Raw genomic sequence first — 21,605 nt, 5'->3', positions numbered from 1 at the left:
TTTTGTTTTTTGGAAAGAAAAAGGTGAATGTTTCTTTTACTTTTTCCCATCAATCTCGTGAAACATTCACTTCTTTCATTGGGCTCCACACCTTTCACCTTGCTCAATTATTCACTACCATGTCCATGGACTCATTACTCCTTTCACATATAACCATTTACCAATTTAGGCTAGTCCCTTTTTTTTTTAACATCATAATAAAAGATAAAAAAAATCCTACAAAATTTATAAAATATACTATCAATCATTTTACTTAGGAAAAGAATATAAATTATATTTAAATTTACTCTAAGTTAATATCAACCTTATATAAAAATATATTTTTTAAACCCTAAAAATTTAGGGCCCTGTATGGTATGAATATAGGTCCGAGCAAAGAGAGATCTAAAGCAATTAACCTTTAATCGCTATAGACGATGAACTTGTTTGGTATTTGTCTTTTTGGTTAGGTTGGTGGTTGAGTTTTGACTTTAGTCTTCTTGGTTAGTGATACGACTAAAAAATAAGTTTGTTAAATACTCTCTTTATTTTCTAATGTTCTTCCCAATTAAATATACCATCTTAAGAGAGAAATTTGATTAATGTTTTTAACACATATTTAGAAGATAAAATATATTCATGTGAGATCTCGTTAGATTCGTCTTAATATATATTTTTTTATTATGTATTTTTTGTAATTTTTTATTACGTGTATTTAGAGATATTGAGATTTAAAATTTGCTTGCAAAAAGTAAATGGAAAAAACAAAAAAAAATGGATGGAATAACTTTTAATTCAAAACAAAAATACTGCACAAGAATTTTACTTAAGGAAAATTTCATGAAACATAGAGAATATTAGATGCTTAATTTAAAACCCTAAAAAAACATAGCTCAAGTTGTAAACAAAATAACAATAATATTTTTCATTGAACAAAAAACACCCTTTTTATTTGTTTCACTCATTTACATTATTTTCTATTTAAAAATAAACTGCTTCATCTTCTTATTATCTCATTTATACTTTTATATTCTTTTTTAATATCATTTATATAATTTATTTAGTTTTGTCATCTGATATCACATTTATTACACTAAATAACAAAATATCATAGCTTCACATATTTCTTTACAAAATTACTCCCTTTCTTTTTGATTCTTAGATAATTAGTTAACTTATGGAATTGTGATTGGCTTGTGATATAAATTAAAATCACATGGAAATGGCAATGAAAGGTTTTGAGGTGAATGAATAATTATGAATGTGTCATGACTCGTGGATTTATGATTTATGGATTCATGATTCATTTGAGTTGTTCATTCTTAAAGATGCCTGAAATCAATGTTATTTGTTCTCCGTCTTCATAGTGAAAGTTTTTTCTTTTTTTTTTTATTTTAAAAAGAAAAGAGGCATGCTTTTAGCTTTATGGTAGGCTTTTATCTCAATCTAATCTCTCCAACCTGTTAAATACTGTTAAGACATTAGAGTAATGTTTACACAATTGACTTTCATGGAAAAGATCAAAATTACATATACTTCCACCTTTCCAATTTACTTACTTTTTCATAAATTTAATGTAATAATTCAATTCTTAATATCTTTAATTATGTATAATAAAAAATTATAAAAATTTAATTTTAATAATTTTTGCAATGAGACGAATCAAATAAAATCTCACTTGACTATGTTTTAATTTATAGATTAAAAACTAATCACAAATTAAGAGTGATAAATGAATAGTGTTAATTTTATTAATATTGCAACTAATATGGAGCGAAGGAAGTACTTAATATATAGTTGAAAAGTTAAATAAAATAAATATTTTTATAAAAAATTCTCAAAATAAAGTTTGGTTAATTTGAATGTTTAAAATAAGCGTTTGAATCGAGTTTAAGGTCAACGCTAAAAAAATTTACCACGGCTTTTAAAAAGAACACAATGTCATAATTTTGAAGGGAAAAAAATAGTATGTTTAAACAACGAATAGGTTATTTTTTTCATTTTGTTTTGTCCTTTTAAAATTCATCATTTTATCTTCCTTTTGTTTGTTGTTAATAACAACGAACAAAGTCGTGGTAATTTTTTTCTTGTTCGCTGTTACTAACAGCGAGCAAATCTGACCTTAGGCTCAGACACGAAGACAATTATTTTCGAAACTAAAATTTTTTAAAGCTTATTTTAAATTTTTTTTAAAAAAAGTTTATTAAGAATAATATTTTTGGCTAACAGATTGTTTAATTGTTTGAATATATTTAAAACATTTAGTTTTGATAACTTTACCAAAAGTATTAATTATACCGCATCAAATTTAACTATTAGTGGTTTCTCTATTCGCAACATATCCATTAATTTTCATAGGAAAACTTGATAACCTCACTTCGCATTTTTCATCATCCAAACTCACCCATACATCATCAATCATCATCATCATATTGTCTCCGCTCTTCGGAATTATGATTTGAATTTGAAAAGAAAAAAATTACGGCAGCTTATATCTATAAAGGAGAGTGTAATTAAAGAAATTTTTGATCGAAAAACCCCATATTGTTAAATAAATTGCATTTTAAAACATAATACATCGATAAACAACTCTAATTTAACCTTTTTAATACACCAAAATTCATCTCAACAAAGTGAGAAGTTAAATTAAATTAGAATATAGATGCTCCTTCTACCTTTTGAATTTGTTATTGAGAATGATAATTTTTCTTATAATATATCTTTTTTAATAACAAATGTAAAAGGAGGAGAAGTAGCCAAGGAGAGGTTAGGATCCTCTCTACTATTTAAACGACTTGTTTGGTTATGGTACTAAACAGTGTAATGACAATGATTTATAGTATAAAATTTCATCAAAAGTTTTATGTCATTTTCATGGTAATGAAACTTTGATCACCAAAAGTTTTTTTTTCTATAAATTTCTATTATCAGCTAATACCACTTCTCTCAGTGGTCAGGCACTAGAATGAAATTTATGAAGAAATTAAGATGGTTGAAGTTGGACTAGTATGGCCACTAAGGTAGAAAGAGATTTTTCAACTAACATTATACTCCCTCCGAGCCATTATAGATGTCTCATTTCCTTATTTGGCAAAGTCTTTTTAGTTGTCCCATTTCTATTTTTGTCAATCTTTTTTTACCTAAATATCCTTAGTTCACACAAGTAATTACGAATATACCCCCATATACCTTACTTACTCAACTACCCTTCACTATTTGCCCTTTTTAATGGACCCCACACCATTCTTAATAACCGTGCCCAAGCAAATGGGACATCTATAATGGTTCGGAGGGAGTATTAGTTTTCATTCTTATTACTACTGTTTAATACTGAAAATTTTAAAATTTTATTTTTTATTTTAAAATAAATGTTAAAATTCCAGCATAAATAGAGAAAAGTAATGGAAATTTCATAATACCCAATACGATACGGAATAGAATGAATTTCTGTTACCTTTTAAAGATGGGTGGCAAATAAACATAAATAGATGGCATGGACCCCACACACCTCTCCTTTTTACTCAATTAACAAAAGGGAATGGTGAACAGCAATCATTTAAACCACCTTCCCACCCTTTTTTTTCTTCTTCTTTTATTTTAATTCCTCATCATTATTACCTCTCTTTAATCGATGCTCCAAAAATTCTCTTCCATATTGCTCAAATACAAATACTCTATCAGTCTTTTTAAAATTGCTACTAAATATTTATCATTTTATAGTCATATGGAGAAAAATATCATTATTAATGACAATTTTAATAAATAAAAAAATATACTTTTTTGTAGTGCTTCTAAACTTATTACAATATACTACTTATCATTAAAGTTTATTTAATACTTCCTCTGTTTTTTTTTTTTCATTTACTTTTTCACAATTTTCAATATAAATTTTAATCTTTAATATTTCTAAATACATATAATAAAAATTATAAAAAATACATAATAAAAAAGTATACATTAAAATCAATCTAACATAATTTCACATGAATATATTTCATCTTCTAAATATGTGTCAAAAATATTAATTAAATTTCTCTCTTCTTAAGGTGAAATATTCTAAATAGGAAAAACATTAGAGAACGGAGAGAGTATATTGTAGCTGAAAAAATATAATTAAGTAATAGCATGTTTTCATAATATTGACTTTTTATTTTTGGTTATCCATAATTTAATATAACACATAAAAACCCTCCCAACCCATTTGGAATAACTTTAATTATACTATATTACTCGTCTTAATTTAAACTTTTGAATTTATATGTTACTTCTACATAATTAGCTTTCTGAAGCCTTGTGAACTGGTCTACCAAAACTTACTTCTTGTGATTTTAGCCGATATCATAAATTCTATAAAAGTACTCCCTCTGTTCTTAAAAGTTTGTCCAATAGATTTTTCACATATATTAAGAAAAGTAAAATCTTTGTAGTAAGTGAGTATTATTTTAATTAAATAGTAGTGTGAAGTAATGATTGTATTGATATTATGAAAAAGAAAATAAATTTTAATTAAAGATAAAATAAAGCAAAAAAAAAACAAAATATGATTGTCATTAATGTATGGAAAACCGTACAACATTATACAAAGGCCAAATTAGATTTCTGTTTTTAGTTACAACATTCTTTCCTTTTATGGAAAGTTTTGGAGGGCAATCGAAAATAATAAAGGGAAAAATCTAAATAGTTAAACATATACATAGCCATTTAATTGGCTAATTACACTATATATGGATTACTTCCTTAATTGAGTATAATGATTGAGAACCAAAAATGGAAGCAAAGGGGACTTTTCAAATTCTACAATGGGCTATATATGCAGCAGTTACATGTGAACTAGTACATCATCAGACCTCAATTCTTAAACACAGCAGCATACTTGAAGAGGACAATAACCATTCATCCAAAAAAATTCCAACAGAATACTGCATTAGACCTTAATCCTCAAATACGACAGCATTCTTGAAGAGAACAGAACAAATCACCCAAAAAAAAAAATCTAATGGAACACTGCATCATAGCCTTATTCATGGCTTCAGGAAGTGAGGATGAAATCGAGGGGGCATGGTATTTTGGATCAAACCAATATGATCCTCAATCAAGCTCAGAATCAGAGCAAGAATCGGTAGAAATGGCAGAGCAGCAAGAAGAACAACAAGACAATCATCATATATAAGCCAAGGTTCAGCAGTGAGATGAGGCATTTAATCTTTCAAGAGATGCTCTCATTGAGAACAAGTGACTCACTACCTCATGGGACTTTCAAAAGGATTGCTAAAAAAATATGGTTATCATCATAGGACCATAAGAAACTTGTAGAAAAGGGCAATACAATCAAAAGAAGCAAACAAACCATATATCGTTGATTCAAAATACAAAAACTGTGGAAAGAAGAGAGTTGTGGTGCCTCCAAACATTATATAGTCCAAACCAATGGACGAACGTACATGTATAAGAGATGTTGCAAGTTGTTTAGACTTGGCACCATCGATTGTTTGGAGGTTGATCAAAAGAGGTGAAATAAAGGCACATTCAAATCCTCTTCACCTGGCTTTAACCGATGCTAATAAAGTGAGAAGGGTGGAGTGGATTTGGAGTCTCATCCAAGAAGATAGCATTCAAAGACATCCAATATACAAGGGAATGTTTGATTTCATTCACATCGATGAGAAATGGTTTTATCTAACCAAAAAAACTCAAAAGTTTACATTGCACACAAAGATGGGAAAATAGGTATTTTTCTCTTCATTAACAGGGTGGCAGCCGTGAGGGACTCAAAGAATAGACCAAGGGGGTCAATTAAAATTAAGCCAACAGAATCAGTCACTCAAAATGTTTATAGGAACGTGCTCATACAAAATTTCATTCCAGCAATACTAAGAAAGTGGCTAAATGAAGGGCCTTCAATCATTTTCATTCAACAAGACAATTCAAGAGTGCACATTACAAATGATGATCCAATATGGCAACAACACAACAAGCAAGGTGGGTTAACCTTCATTCTTACACAACAACCCCCTAATAGTCCAGATTGTAACATATTGGACTTGGGATTCTTTAGAAGTATTCAATCAGTGATGAATAAGAAAATGCCGAAGAATATAACATAGTTGATAAGTGCAGTTGAAGATGCATACGCGGAACTTCATCCAAAGACATTAACAAATGTTTGGATTTTATTGCAGCACCACTTAAATGAGATATTGAAGGTTAAGGGATGTAAGGACTACGTCAAACCACATTTTAGTAAAAAGGTTCAAAAAGATAATGGGAGGCTTAGAATTCAAGAACGAATTCCGACACAGCTAGTTAAGGGAGCCGTTGCTTTTGTGAATCCAAACAGAAATCAGCAAGCATCACAAACATTGGCAGAGAATGAAGATATGGCACAAACATCTAATGCAATGCAAGAAGTGTATCATCAAGCAATCAAGGAGACACAAGGATGAATGCTTTTTTTGAACAAAGCCCCTCAGTTTGTTTTATGATTAATCATCATTAAAAATGTTTCTTTAAGAATCTTAGGAGCAACAATTTTGCAAAAACAAGTCTGAAATCAATGGTTAATGTACATGTTTGTAATGGCTTCATTTAATTAGTGTTATCAGTAACAAAAAAAGCCCTCTGTTTCATCATAAAGGTTGTTAAACCTCTCATATTATAAACAATCATCAAAAAAGAATGAATGTCACTAAACATGCATATAACACAATAAATTTAGACGTTCAATAAAAGCTACTCAACTAAGAATTTAAAGTCACTTTTTCAGATTATGAAATTTACAGGAACTAATGAAGAAAAATCATCATTGGGGCTTCAACATAAAAAAAATATACAGAATGTTCAACAACAAACACAAAATATGGACAAAGATCAACAACCACTAGTGGAAAAAAACGTATTTGCTGCTAATCATTTGCTGCGGTTTATGTACATACGCAGCAATAAGTAGGAAAAAGAATTAGAAAAAAAAAATAAAACATTAATTGCTGCGGTTTTGGGACTTAACCGCAGCAAATACGTATGAGCAGCTTCAATTGCTGCGGTTAGGTATATGCCCGCAGCAAAAAATCACATTTAATTGCTCCGGTTCTTCATTACCCGCAGCAAATAACCCTTATTCAATAACCTTTAAAATTCATCAGCATTAATTGTTGCGGTTTATCTTATTGACCGCAGCAAATAAGGTTTCAAAATGGCGCCTTGCATTTGCTCTAACGTTTATATTTTCATAATATAACCCTTAAGCTTCTGTTTCATTCTTCAAAACAAACGCTCAAAACAAACGCACGCACAGCAGTTCTTCAAACATACGCACAGCAGTTCTTCTGTTTCATTCATAAACTATAATTCTTCAAACTTCATCTTCTTCAAACATCATCGAACATTATCAAACTTTCCAGAATTCTTCAAACCCTTAATCTTCTTCAAACATCAAACATCATCATCTTCTTCAAACAGCCGTTCCATTCCAGAATTCTCTCAAACTTCTCTTGTTCATTATCAAACTTCAAACATCGAACATTCTTCAAAACATTCTTCAAACTTCAAACTTCATTATCGAACATTCTTATATTGTTCTTCAAGGTATTATTTTTTCAAGCTTAATTTAAATTCTTCAACTTCATTATGTTTTAGGGATTTAGTTTTTTTATACTAATTTTTTTTCATTGTATAGGTTATACTAACCCACCAAAACCCACGAAATTCAAGGTATCATTTTCATTTTGATTTGTAAGTTAGGTTTAAATTTGTCATACTTTATGAATGTATATGTTGTTGTTTTTAAGTTTTAAATTTATCATATATATCATGGTTTGTTATATTTTTAAGTAGTTTCTTCATTTTATTTATCAATGTGTGTGTTTTTTATGTTTTAAATTTATCATAATTTATTTCTAGTTTGTAAATTAGGTTTAATTAGCGTTGTTTATGGTTAAATGAATGAATGAGTTGTTGATATGAATGTTAATTAGTTGTCCAAGTTTATGAATGTGATTTTATTTTTATTTTTTTTATATGAATATTATTAATTATAGTTACTATAATAAACATCATTTGGATAGTGTTAAATGAACATTGTGTTATTATTTGGATTAATTAGTGTTAAATGAATGATTATTACTTAATTTTGTGGTTATTTAGAGTTCGTTAAGTATATATGTTTAAAAGTTGTGTATTAATTTTGTTTTGAATCAATTAATCACACTAATTAGGATGACAAACGATCGTTCTTGGATGTATGGAAGCATTGAATCGTCGGAATTTATTGATGGCGTATTAGAATTTTGTAGTATTGCGGTTGAACATCAAGTTAGGACGGGGGGAGTTGGTTTTTATTGCCCATGTGTCAGTTGTGGCAATGTATCAAAGGTAGATAGTGTTGATATATTTCTAATATATTTCTATTCATACTCTTTCAGGTACTGATATATAATGCATCTATTCAGAGACGAAATTGTCCCCGAGATTGAGACCTCGGATAATGAGCATCGTAGTTACGACAGTGAAGAGGACCAAATTGTGAGATTCGAGCGTATGGCTGAAGACGCTCCACCTCTAGACAATGATTTTGAGACTGAAGACGCCCCACCAATGGATGCTCCCACTACCAGTAAGAAAAGAAAAGGGCGAGGTCCTACGAAAAACCTCAAAGTCACGGAACCAATGCATTTGGAATACAATGCATTGGGTCAACCCTGCGGAAAATGGCGTAGGCAATATGGAAAACAAGTGGGCCTATGTATCCGCAAGATTTCCATATTGCACGCATGGAACGAGGTTTCCAGAGGGTTTGAAAAACTCTCTATGGAATGATACTGTGGTAAGCAACTTTACTATTTTTACTCATTTAGTTTCATTTTAAAATTAATTTAATTGACAGTAACAAATATAAATTTTTTTTGTAGAATCTTTTCCACATCGAGAGCGATGAGGACAAGAAGAATGTGTTTCTTTCAGCTGTTGCTGAAAGATTCAGAGATTTCAAATCCAAGCTAGTAACTGGCTGGATTACGAAGACCCGTGCCCGTACGACCAAAAAGGTCAAAACGGGAAACGAAGGTGGAGAGCAAGCACCTTCGAAGATGCCCTACGAAATATGGGGTCACATATCGAAGAGGGACTGGGAGGCCTTTGTTGCCAAAAGAACAACTCCCATAGAAGTTGTAAGTATTTCATATTATATTATAGTTTACCAATTTGAATTTACTTCTTTTGATTCAGTCATTAAACAAATACATGACATTCGATTTCTATTGATTAATTAGGAAAAGCGTGGTAAAGCTTCAGATTCTGCAAGCAAAAGGAAGTTTTACCATCGCTTAGGCCAGAAAACGTACGATGAGGTCTGAAAAGAGTGGGTGGATGCGGGTTTATACCCCAATCAAAGTTCATCCACACCCTCATCTACGACTACCTCCGCATCCGTACATACTCTTGCTGGAGATCGGGTGCGTGATTGGTATTGCGGGCTTCATTCCCGAGATGCAAGTGGTAAATTTACCATTAATGATCCGGGAACGAAGAAGGTTGCTGATGCTGTGGTGAGTTTTGAAATTATTAAGTATATTCTTCATTTGTTTTGTATTCTTTGGCTTTGATGTACTTATACTAATTACTATATATGTCACTTTTTATTTGAACAAATGGGCTGGAAGGAAAAAGAAGCTACGGGGGAGTTCACCCCAAAAGGCAATGTTGACGCATTGCATATGGTCTTAGGGAAAGACCACAGTGGGCGGGTAGTCGGAAAAGGAGGCGTCCGCGTGGGGTTACAGAAGGCATTTGGCAAAGAGTGTGTTGCTACTCAATCCCGAACGGCACTGCGGGAAGAAGCGGCAACCCTCCGAGCGGAGATTACGAAGGACGTTCTCGCGAAGTTGGCCACCGTGTTGCAAAAGATGGGTGCACCCATTGTGGACTTGGCAAACCTGATTGTCGAGGATCAGGGAATTCAACATGGGGATTCTAACGCTTTGGTCGAGCCAACACCCGAGCCCATTACCCCCGTAGCACCCCAGCTCTTTACTAATACCCCCGTTGCTCAAAATCCGGAGCCAACTCCGGTGCCAGTGCTACAGGTACATAGTTTTTAAATATATAAGCACTTATTAATTTAAATTGCAATGCGTAATTAAAATTTTATTATGATGCTTATTATACTAAACGACACAATTTTCAGGAGGCGACTCCTTGTTCTCTTTTGCTGCCTCAGTTAGGTGTTGCTAGTGATGGCGACTTAACTGAGGTTGCATATGGTATGGCACAGCCAAATAAAGAGGGCCAAACAGTGCATTCAGTGCCTGTTACAAGTGGCCACATCAGTGTGGCCGTGGAGACTATTGTAAAGGGGTTTGAAGATTTCTCACTCCCAATTCCAATGCCAGCATGGAGCCTTGAGAAACTATCAGACGCCCTAGGTAGTTTCGTTACATGGCCATATGCTTGGGTCCGATTCACTAATATGGTAAGAATCATTTGTACCTTATTTATTTTTATTTTTTTAATTGCATGCTCACACTAATTTAATTTTATAAATTGAAATAGCAAAAGAGTCCAAAGGGATCTTGTAGAGAGGTCGGTTCCTCAGCAAAGGTGTCGACTGGGTCAAAGTCGATGCCAAGCACTCCAATTTTGACTGATGAGGAGCTAAAAGATCTCTCTCAAGATTGCAAATGGCTGCATTATTGTGCATTTCGCATAAGTGAGAAGGACCCAATCATGTTGCCCCTGCTGATGGAGCAATACTGCTTTTCAGAAGACCCGTATGTAATTATTGGTCCTAGTGACATCGGGCAATTTTTGAGAGGAGAGATGCTGAACGTAGCTCTTTTCCATGTCTACATGAGGTGATGTTCATTATCTTACAAGTTAGGCATTGTTGTTTAATTGTTTTAATGACCGAATTACTAACAAAATTCTCTTATTTGTGAGTTTAGTGCGGTTTACGAGGAGGTAAATTCTTGCGAACCTCCAATAAAAATTGGATGGTTTTGTCCGGAGACGATTTCGGGTAGTAAATGTAGAAATGATCCAGATGTCGTCAGAGCATACATTGAGACTGCTTTGACTAATTCCCTTGCATGTAAACACACATTCATTCTGGCTCCATATTGGGAAGAGTAAGTTTTATTTTTGAAATTGAACTTATCTTTTGATTTTTAAAGTCACCTAATCTCTAATTTGTTGATTTTAAATTTGTGTTTGTAGTTTGCATTGGATACTTTTGATCATATGTCCTTTAACGAACACCGTGCACGTCTTCGACTCATTACAAAAACCTAACAGCCTACCTCGCAACACAAGATTCAAAGCATTGTTGAATGCGTACGTAATATTAATTATTTTACCAATTTGATTTAATTAAGTGTTATATATATATATAAATGGTATTACTTTTCCCATGCGTTTCAGCGCAATGAAAAGAGTGCGTGGACAAATGGGATCTACATCCAGAGCCACATTTCCAAAATGGATAGCAAGAAAGGTACACAAATTCGATTTTATGGGTTTTGTATAGGTTTGGTCAAATGATCATGAAAAGAACACGAAACAACCACAAACACTTAAACAAAATTCTGATCTAGCAAACTGTCGACCAGCCCTCCTTCGGCTCAGCTTCTAGGAGTCCACGGGGATTGTTAGAATGGTTTTAGGACCTTGATAGCTAGATCCAAGTACCAAGATTCCATTTCCACTTTAGCCTAGGTCCTGGATGCATAGGTTTGGTCTCCACGTGTCGTGCAAGGTGGTCTGGTCACTAGTTTGATGCTGTCAATTTCGCGTTTTTATTTGTCAATTTCGCGCGTAAAGTAGGTTAAACATGGTTTGTTATGCACGAAACTTGGCACACAACACTATTTGGCATATATTATTGTGTTGAAATGGTTAGAATTGATAATAATAGTCATATGCTAGAAATTAGAAGTTAAGTTGCGATTTTATGCGTTTTTAAGCGTTTTTGTCAATTTCGCGCGTAAAGTAGGTCAAACATGGTTTGTTTTGCACGAAACTTGGCACACAACACTATTTGGCATATATTATTGTGTTGAAATGGTTATACTTGATAATAATAGTCATATGCTAGAAATTAGAAGTTAAGTTGCGATTTTATGCGTTTTTAAGCGTTTTTGTCAATTTCGCGCGTAAAGTAGGTCAAACTTGGTTTGTTATGCACGAAACTTGGCACACAACACTATTTGGCATATATTATTGTGTTGAAATGGTTAGAATTGATAATAATAGTCATATGCTAGAAATTAGAAGTTAAGTTGCGATTTTATGCGTTTTTAAGCGTTTTTGTCAATTTCGCGCATAAAGTAGCTCAAACTTTGTTTGTTTTGCACGAAACTTGGCACACAACACTATTTGGTATATATTATTGTGTAGAAGTTGTTAGAATTGAAAATCATAGTCATATTCTAGAATTTATGTGTTAAGTTGCGATTTTATGCGTTTTTAACCGTTTTTGACACTAACTTCTATTTTCTCTTAGTGCTTTCAACAACCTCCTTCTTCCGTTGACTGCGGCTACTACGCGCTGAAGTTTATGGACGATATTATAAATTCCGTGAAGGAATTTGGAGTCGAAAATATAGATGCCGTAAGTATTTGTTACGTTCTTAATTAAATATATTATTGGTAAAATCTAATGTTTCTATATTAATAGCTTTTATTTTAATATTATAATATAGGTTTTAAACGACATTCCGAGGGAAACACGCGCTTTGAGAAGTGAAGAGATGCGCGAATTAAAAGACAAGATTGCCGTGTATCTTGCTAATATTTGTCCTTGATAAATTGTAATTACTATTGATTATTTTTTATAGTTTATTTAATGTATATATATATATATGTACGTACATATTATATTATATATATATACGAGCGAAAGTTTATTATTACAAAGAGATTAATGTTGATTATCTGTGATTATCATTGGATTACTCACTGTTATTACATTGTAATATTATTGCATTATTATAAGGATTAAACGGAAAAAGAAAAAAAAAAAAAAGACACTTATTGCTGCGGTTTTACCCCTGACCGCAGCAAATAACACCCATTATTTGCTGCGGTTTTAGCCCATGACCGCAGCAAATAATGCTCTTATTTGCTGCGGTTATGAACCACAGCATTTAAAGTAGGACATTTTGCTGCTATCACTATTGCTGGGGGCCAAAACCGCAGCAAATAATGGCAAAAAAACCGCAGCAAACGAGGTTTTTTCCACTAGTGAACAAACTGAATCAACACTAAAAAATTTACAAAATGTTCAACAGCAAACACAAAACAGAAATGAAGCCCATAAGTCAGTGCCTTTCAACATCGAACAGAAAGCAGAAACAAGTATGAACAACAAACAATAGCAAGTCATAAATCAGAAATCCCAAAGTCATACAACAACAAATAATTTTCAGAATTCTTCCAAAGTTCAAATGACATCCTAAAGCCCAAATATCTGATTGTTCTCAGTTATGAAATTAAAAGGCATAAACATAAATGTCTTACAATCATCAACAACGTTTTTTAGGGTTTTTTTTTTTGCCCTAGCAGCAAGTTCTTCTTCAAGAATAGCAGGAACCACCAAATTTTGGTGTTTTTCAACAGGAGGACTTGAAGGAGTCATTTTAATAGAAGAATCATACACCAAATTAACAATCTTCAAAGGGGGTTCTTGGTATGAATACGAAGGAGGAGAAGAACTAGTCTCATGATACATTGAAGAGGCGTCATCTTCAATAGACTTTTGATAGGTCTCAAGTTCTTTCTTAGACCACCTTAAAATCTCATTTGAGTATGAGTGTGGTCGGCCATGCAAGGAACACGAACATAAATCCCCATAATTACAAGGCCCATCATAAAGAGAACTAAGAATTGTTGAAAAACTAGTAGATCTCTTGTTTTCCATACTCAAAATTCAAAGCACGATCTAGTTTAGTTTTTTTTTTTCCCTTTAAACCCGAAAAAAAGGAAGAAAGATCAAATAAAAACAGAGCTTTGAACAAACATTAATAGTGGATGAAGAACAGGGGGGTGATTTTGGAGTATTGGGCCAAAAAATATGGAACTTACCTCAAAATGTAGAGAAAATGCAGATCTTTATTTTAGTTCAATAAAAATGACCTAAAGGTAAACCAAGAACAGGGGGCAAAGGTCTAAAGAAGCCATACAAATGGCGAATTTTAAGAGAAAGAGTGAGGAAAAGAGAGATCAGAGAGATACGACAATTGAGGCAGTAATAATGAAGGGGGCGATTCATACGAGAGAAATAAGAGAGAAAGAGTGAATATATCGGGTATAATGGGGAAAATGGGAGGGGTTATGAGGGTATATTAGGAAAAAAAGATTTCTAAAAATGGAAAATATTCTAAAGTGGACAAACTTTTAAAACTATTCGTTATAGTAAGGTGGACAAACATAAAAGAGTGAAGAGAGTACTTTTTATCACAAGAAGTAATTAGTCATATTGTATTTTTTGTGTAACCATTTTGTTTTTTCATTTCACAAACAAATTGGTGTAAAATATCTATGTATTTATTTTTATTTTAATTATCTTTGATTTATTTCATTCTTATTATTTCCTACCACTTTATGTTTAATACCATATATAATCTTGTATAATTATAGTATGTTTGTTGTAAAGGGAAATAATAAGTAACTAAATATATGCACATGGACACATGGTGTATATATTAGAAAAATCTACACAATTTTGATGATAAAGTTACGTTGAAAAACAAATTTACTTTTTTAAGTCAATATTTTATTTCCATATTAAGTATAATTATCTTGAGAAGATAAAAAATTATCTCAACAAAATCACTCACCTTATATCTATATCCACATACAATACAACTCAAAATATTAAAATATAGAAAGAAAGTCAAAGCGATTTGGTCACCCATTATTCACTATACAAAATTACAAAACTTTCAATTTTCAAATTAGCCACATCATTTTTCATTCTTTTCTCTTTTAATACTTTTTAATTGATGATTATCAAACAGCTAGTCTTGGACGAATCCGTCTCATCCGGGCATTTTATCTTTTTCTAGACATTTTTTAATTTTGATTTTAAAGGTATGAATTTTTAACCTTAAAGGTATCAATTTTGGTCAAAATTGACACCTTTAAGGTCAAAATTGATACCTTTAAGGTCAAAATTGATAAATACCTGGAAAATTAAAATGTTGTTACATGCGCGAATGGAGCTGACCCTAATTAACGGTCTCATAATAAGATTAAATCTTGTGTCCATATTATTATTTTTATATAATTTTAAATTAATTTAAAGTCAAATTAAAATCAAATTAGACTACAAATTAATGCAATGCCCATACAATACACAACATTGTTAAACTTTTCTTAAACCGAATAATTTAACAATTTTGATAAGTTTTTCTTAGAATAATTATTAATTATCACCACCTCTACAACTATATTTACCATTCTTAATTAAACCAATTGAATCTTTTTTTAAAAAAATAAAACCAACTAAAATCTTTATCTTAAAGCCAACACTCTATCAATTATCAAACCTCTTTCCCGCCTGACCTTAATTCCGCCATGGAAATGGAGCTCAACCTCCTTCTTTTTCTTCTCTCTTTCTCTCTCCTCCATTGTTGTTCATCTTCAACCTTCCCTAACGACACTGCAACTCTTCTACAATTCCGTCTTGATTCTGACCCACATGGAAATCTTCTCTCAAATTGGTCTTCTTCCAATGCTTGTACTTCCAAATGGTTTGGAGTTAACTGTTCTTCTAATGGCAGAGTTTTCTCTCTTTCTCTTCCTTCACTCAATTTACGAGGACCCATTTCTTCTCTTTCTTCTCTAGACCAACTTCGGGTCCTGGATCTTTCAAATAATCGCTTAAACGGGTCGGTTTCTCCTCTATCAAACTGTACTAATTTGAAGCTTGTTTATCTTTCTCGTAACGATTTCTCCGGAGAAATTCCACCGGAATTTGGATCACTTGATCGGCTTCTTCGTTTAGATATTTCGGATAATAACCTTGCAGGTCATTTACCTGTGGAATTGAAGAAACTTACAAGATTGCTTACTTTTAGGGTTCAAAACAATGCAATTTCTGGGAAAATTCCGGATTTTTCTGAAACACTTAATCAGTTAAAAGAGCTGAATTTATCGAATAATGAATTGTTTGGTAAAGTTCCAAATGGGTTATTGAAAATTTTTGGTGAAAAAAGCTTTTTGGGTAATGAACAGTTATGTGGGTCATCACCATTACCAGCATGTTCCTTTAATGGTGATAATGTAGAAGCTTCTTCAGCTTCTGCTGCTACTGCACAAACTGTACCTTCAAATCCCATCTCATTTCCACCATTGAAACCCAGAAAAGGTTCAAATCATGGAATTGTTATACCCCTAATTGTAGCAAATTGTGTGTTAGTAGTGATTGTTTTGTCATTTGTACTTGCTTTTTGTTGTAAAAGATGTTCTTCACCTAGGGATGATGAAATTGAGGAAAGGGAAAATGGGAAGAGAAGGAGTAGTTATGGGAGTGAAAAAAGGGTTTATGCAAGTAATGGTAGTGTAAATGGAGGTGGGTTTGATAGTGATGAGACTAATGGGACTGATAAGAGTAGATTGGTGTTTTTTGATAGGAAGAAGCAATTTGAGCTTGAAGATTTGCTCCGAGCATCGGCCGAGATGCTCGGAAAAGGTAGTTTAGGGACGGTTTATAGGGCGGTTTTGGATGATGTGGCAACGGTGGCGGTGAAGAGGTTGAAGGATGCTAATCCTTGTGCTAGGAAGGAGTTTGAGCAATATATGGATGTGATTGGGAGGTTGAAACATCCTAATATTGTTAGGCTTAGAGCTTATTACTATGCTAGGGAGGAGAAGCTTCTTGTTTATGATTATCTTTCTAATGGAAGTTTGCATTCTCTTCTTCATGGTATGATTGTTTTCTTTCATTTGGTAAGGTTGTTGATATTAATAACTTACCCTGATAATAGCTTATATAAGTAGTATATTCAGGATATGATGATGTTCGTATGTGTTTTTGATTGTATGATGTGCTTGGAAAGTTTGGATTTGGAAGTTAAGGTTTTTGTTCATATGAATTGAGCAGTATATACGAGTATGATGATGTTTGTATGAATTTTTGATTGTATGATGTGTTTGAAAAGTTTGGATTTGAAAGTTAAAGGTTGTTTGTATCAAATGATCCGGATTATAGTTTATACGAGCGGTATATACTGGTATGATGATATTTGTATGAATTTTTGAGTGTATGATATGCTTGGAAAGTTGGGATTTGAAAGTTTGCATTCACTTGTTCATGGTATGTTTGATTTCTTTCACTTTCTAAGGTTGTTGTTTATATGAAATGACCCTAATCATAGCTTAAGCTTATATAAACGATATAATTTTTGATTGTATGATATGCTTGGAAAGTTGAGATTTGGAAGTTTGCATTCACTTCTTCACGGTATGTTTGATTTCTTTCATTTGTTTGGTTGTTGTTTGTGTGGTTTGTGGATTGTGTAGTGTGTTTGGAAAGTTGGGATTTGGAGCTATTGGGCTTTGTTTGCTAGTATGAATGTTTTTTGGTCGAATCTTGAATAAATTTGATAACCATGTTTTGTTTTGTTTTGATCTAATTATAATATTATTAGGCTAAATTAAAAAATAAAATAAAAGATAAAAATAATAAATAACATAATATATATTGACGTGTGATTTTGTGATAACTTCAAAATTTTATGCTATTTTAGGTGACTGATACAATTAATACTATATAATTTTAAATTTTAAATATATTCTTGGTAATAAACGGTTCAAGGGGCGTTAGTCAGCAAGATCCTATTATTATTATTATTATTATTATTATTATTTATTTGTTTGATTCCTTCTTTCCTGGAGAATTATTACCTTGGTCAGACTCAGGCAAGCATCAAACTTGCAAATTTTTCTTGATTCTTGATCCAGTGTTGCTAGTAAAATGTTTTTTATGTGTACAAATGTTAGACACGGCTAATTTATTAAGATTTTCTTATGTTTTCTACTCCTGTTAGAGTATCGAGAATTAGACTTCTGGTACTGAGAGATAAAATAAAGAATGCGAATAATATAATTTAAGTATATGATTTGATGATCTCTTGGCGTAAGCAAGGTAGGCATTTGCTTAGGGTTCAGAGTTAGAAAGGGCCATTAAATCTAAAAATTATGGTTAATGAAGTAGACACTTAAAACTATGCAATTAATGATTAGTTCTTTTATCAATTAAGAAGTATATGACACATTTACATTTATAATGATAATTACAATTTATAAAGTATGTCTATGTTATTTATGATTAGTTCAGATTCGACCCTCCATAGAAAGGGACCATTTCTTTCGGTTTGCATAAGACACATAAAATGCCAGAGCGACATTGGTGAATACTTATATTAATTGAAGTTCATACCAGATTCAACAACAACAAAAACAATGTCAGAGTCTTATACCAAAAGTCTGGGGTCGGCTACATGAATAAATATATTAGTTCCAATGATCGTCTACATGGATTCTTCTTCTCCATTCATTTCGATTAATAAGCATGCATGTTCTGTCTTGTTCTATGAGAGTTCTATATCTGCTACTTCTTTAAATTATGTGTTTATGTCTATGATAACAGGCAACAGGGGACCAGGAAGAATCCCATTGGATTGGACAACAAGAATCAGCCTAGTCCTCGGAGCAGCTCGAGGACTAGCTCGAATTCACGCAGAATACAGCTCCTCCAAAATTCCTCATGGCAATGTGAAATCATCCAATGTTCTCTTAGACAAGAATGGGGTTGCTTGTATCTCCGATTTTGGCCTATCGCTTCTCCTAAACCCGACTCATGCTATTGCTCGACTAGGCGGGTACAAAGCGCCTGAACAATCCGAAACCAAAAGACTCTCACAACAAGCTGATGTTTACAGCTTCGGAGTGCTCTTACTCGAAGTTCTTACTGCCAAAACCCCTTCCCAATTCCCTTCACCAACCCGACCCAAGAACATAGACTCGGAGGATGAAGAATCTTTGGATCTACCCAAATGGGTTAGGTCTGTGGTCCGTGATGAATGGACTGCTGAGGTATTCGACCCAGAACTTTTGAGGTACAAGAATATTGAAGAGGAATTAGTCTCGATGCTCCATGTCGCTATGGCTTGTGTCGTTCCACAACCCGAAAAAAGACCTAGTATGATGGAAGTGGCTAAAATGATCGAAGAGATTCGAGTCGAGCAATCTCCCCTATGTGAGGATTACAATGAATCGAGGAATTCGTTGTCACCTTCACTTCCTACCACTGAGGAGGCTGTGGGTGTTTATTGATTAGTCATTAACTAAGGCCATTGCTTGTGGCTCTAAGCTTAAGTTATGCTTAATTTGTTTATTTGAATGGATTTTCTAGTGTTGTTGCAAGTCATGTCTATAGTAGGCACTTTTATGGTTCTATGATCAATGTCTTGTGATTTTGTTGTTCTAGGGTTGGGAATGTAGTCATTATGCCTCTCCATTGAATGATGATATTGCTCTATTTCTAATGTTTATAATAGCTAAGCTCCAAAGTATCCTGGTTTTAGCATATGCCCGACTTCTAAGCTTTTGATAGTTGGTGTCTAATTCATGTTGCTTTATGATGTGAGACTGTTTTTCGGTGAGACGACCTAAAAACAAGGAGTTAATATACTAATAATTGTATTAGTTAGGCTCCTGAATTCATGTATGGAGAGCATCTCACGATGAAACTATCTTACATAGTATAAGATAATGCAAGGACTTAGGATCCATGTCTTTGACCTTGTATATGATATAATATTCATTACTTTCATTCAAACATTTATTGTCTTGTAGTCTTAATGTAAATTACTTTTTTGTGGTTTTAAACTTGCATCGTATGACTCAACAATTTATAATATATTTAAGTCATATGCTGCAAACTCAAAAAAAAAAGATAGATATAAGAAGTATGAGAATACTAAATACAAGTAAATAAAGATCTATCATTATAGAATGTCAATATGATTATAATTTCTAAATACTTGGAAAACTGTATATTTGAAAACAAGATCACATTTATTCCTCGGTCGAGCCATAAATAAAACCTTAGATACATGTTGCAAGAACTCATTGATCTCTCTGATAGCAATCTTTTTATTTTATTAGAATTAGATAAGGATATGTTTAGTCGTTTTCATCCCTCTTTAAACCATAATCATAGACATAGCTTCATTTCGAACCATAACTATAATCTTAGATATAATATACTGGGTATGATGATAATGTATAAATATACTTCTTCCAAGTTCCAACAACTAATCTTATACAACATTCATTGAAGATTTGAGTTGTCTGTAATACCTATTACGGAGTGTTTGGCAAATGATTGTTCAATGTTGGTTTTTTAAATTGACTTGTTTGGCTAGCTATTTATGGAAGATGTATGGTAAAATCATGTATTGGTCTACTTGTTGGCTTTTGGTTGTTTATTAGAGAAAAAAAATGAGCCAACAAACCAAAACTCAATGTAAAAAACGAACAAAACTAGTCATTTCATTTTGACTTGAAAGCCAGCTCTTTAGTAGGTTGAAGAAGCAACCTATAAGTCAGAACTGAAAGCCAATTGAAACAGCCTACTTTTAAGCCATTTACCAAAGGTTTTCATTATATGAAGTGGTCTCATTATGAGACGCGTTTCATATACAAGCTAATAGTCCAACTAATGCAAATTATGTAATATAAGTTTTTTATTTGAAAATCGTATTACTGAGAGACGATCTCTAATAACAATAACTCAAGTTTTTCTTAGTTGGAAGGATAAAGATAAAATTCTTGTTGTACAACATTCATTCTTTTTTGGAGACAGCTTGGCTCTTGTTCGGTCATCAGCCAACAAAACTACTGTTATTGATCAAGCCCATTCATCTCAGCTGAACCAAGCCATATCAATTTGGATCTATCCGGCTACCTACTCAAACCATCATATCAATCTTTTACCCCACCTTTAAATAATTTACATAATAATCTAAAGGCTAATCCAAAATACTAATATAGAGGATCGAATGCATATTTTTTAATATGTGCTGAATATGGGCAAAATAAAAATCGACAAAACTTTTATAATCTTGTTCTTTTTCATGTTTGAGCCCTCCTATTGTTCCATACCATAACCTTTTACCTTCCTCTCTTAATATACTCGAGCGTAATATGAATTATGTAATATTTGAGTCTCTTTATATTTATGGACCTTATACAATTGGACGCATTACACATGTTTAAAACTCCGTGGTTTTTTATAAGTATGATCATCATTTTTCTCTATTATATGTTACACAATGTAATTTTTAAATTTTTTTTTTGAAATGAACTTTTATATTATTATAATTTGAAATAATTGAATTCTTAATCATTAATAACTATAAAGAAAACTGTAAAATTATGATTATGATAGAGTATCAAATCAGGGCCTCAATCATCAACTTAGAATTTTAGTTGAAATGATTCTTTAACATAGATCAAGAGCCAAGCTGGCCAATGTGACATAAAGGTCACGAATTCGATCCCATCCATCCCTCTTTTTAAAGTGGAATATTAACCATTGGTTAATAGAAAACTTGTAATAAAGTATAAAA

General features: G+C 32.4%; 1 protein-coding gene across 1 annotated transcript; it reads left to right on the top strand.

Moving 5' to 3' along the window:
- Positions 1-15,452: 15,452 nt before the first annotated feature.
- Positions 15,453-19,810, top strand: LOC130827323 (leucine-rich repeat receptor-like protein kinase PXC1). Its single transcript, XM_057693002.1, has 2 exons — positions 15,453-16,894; positions 18,620-19,810. Exons 1-2 carry the CDS (start codon positions 15,544-15,546, stop codon positions 19,303-19,305), a joined length of 2,037 nt encoding a protein of 678 aa, XP_057548985.1. The 5' UTR covers positions 15,453-15,543; the 3' UTR covers positions 19,306-19,810.
- Positions 19,811-21,605: the final 1,795 nt, after the last annotated feature.

The sequence above is a fragment of the Amaranthus tricolor genome, chromosome 11, assembly GCF_026212465.1.
Source record: "Amaranthus tricolor cultivar Red isolate AtriRed21 chromosome 11, ASM2621246v1, whole genome shotgun sequence".
Classification (NCBI taxonomy): domain Eukaryota; kingdom Viridiplantae; phylum Streptophyta; class Magnoliopsida; order Caryophyllales; family Amaranthaceae; genus Amaranthus; species Amaranthus tricolor.
The sequence above is the reverse complement of the archived record's forward strand: the minus strand, read 5'-3'. Positions and strand labels throughout refer to the sequence as shown.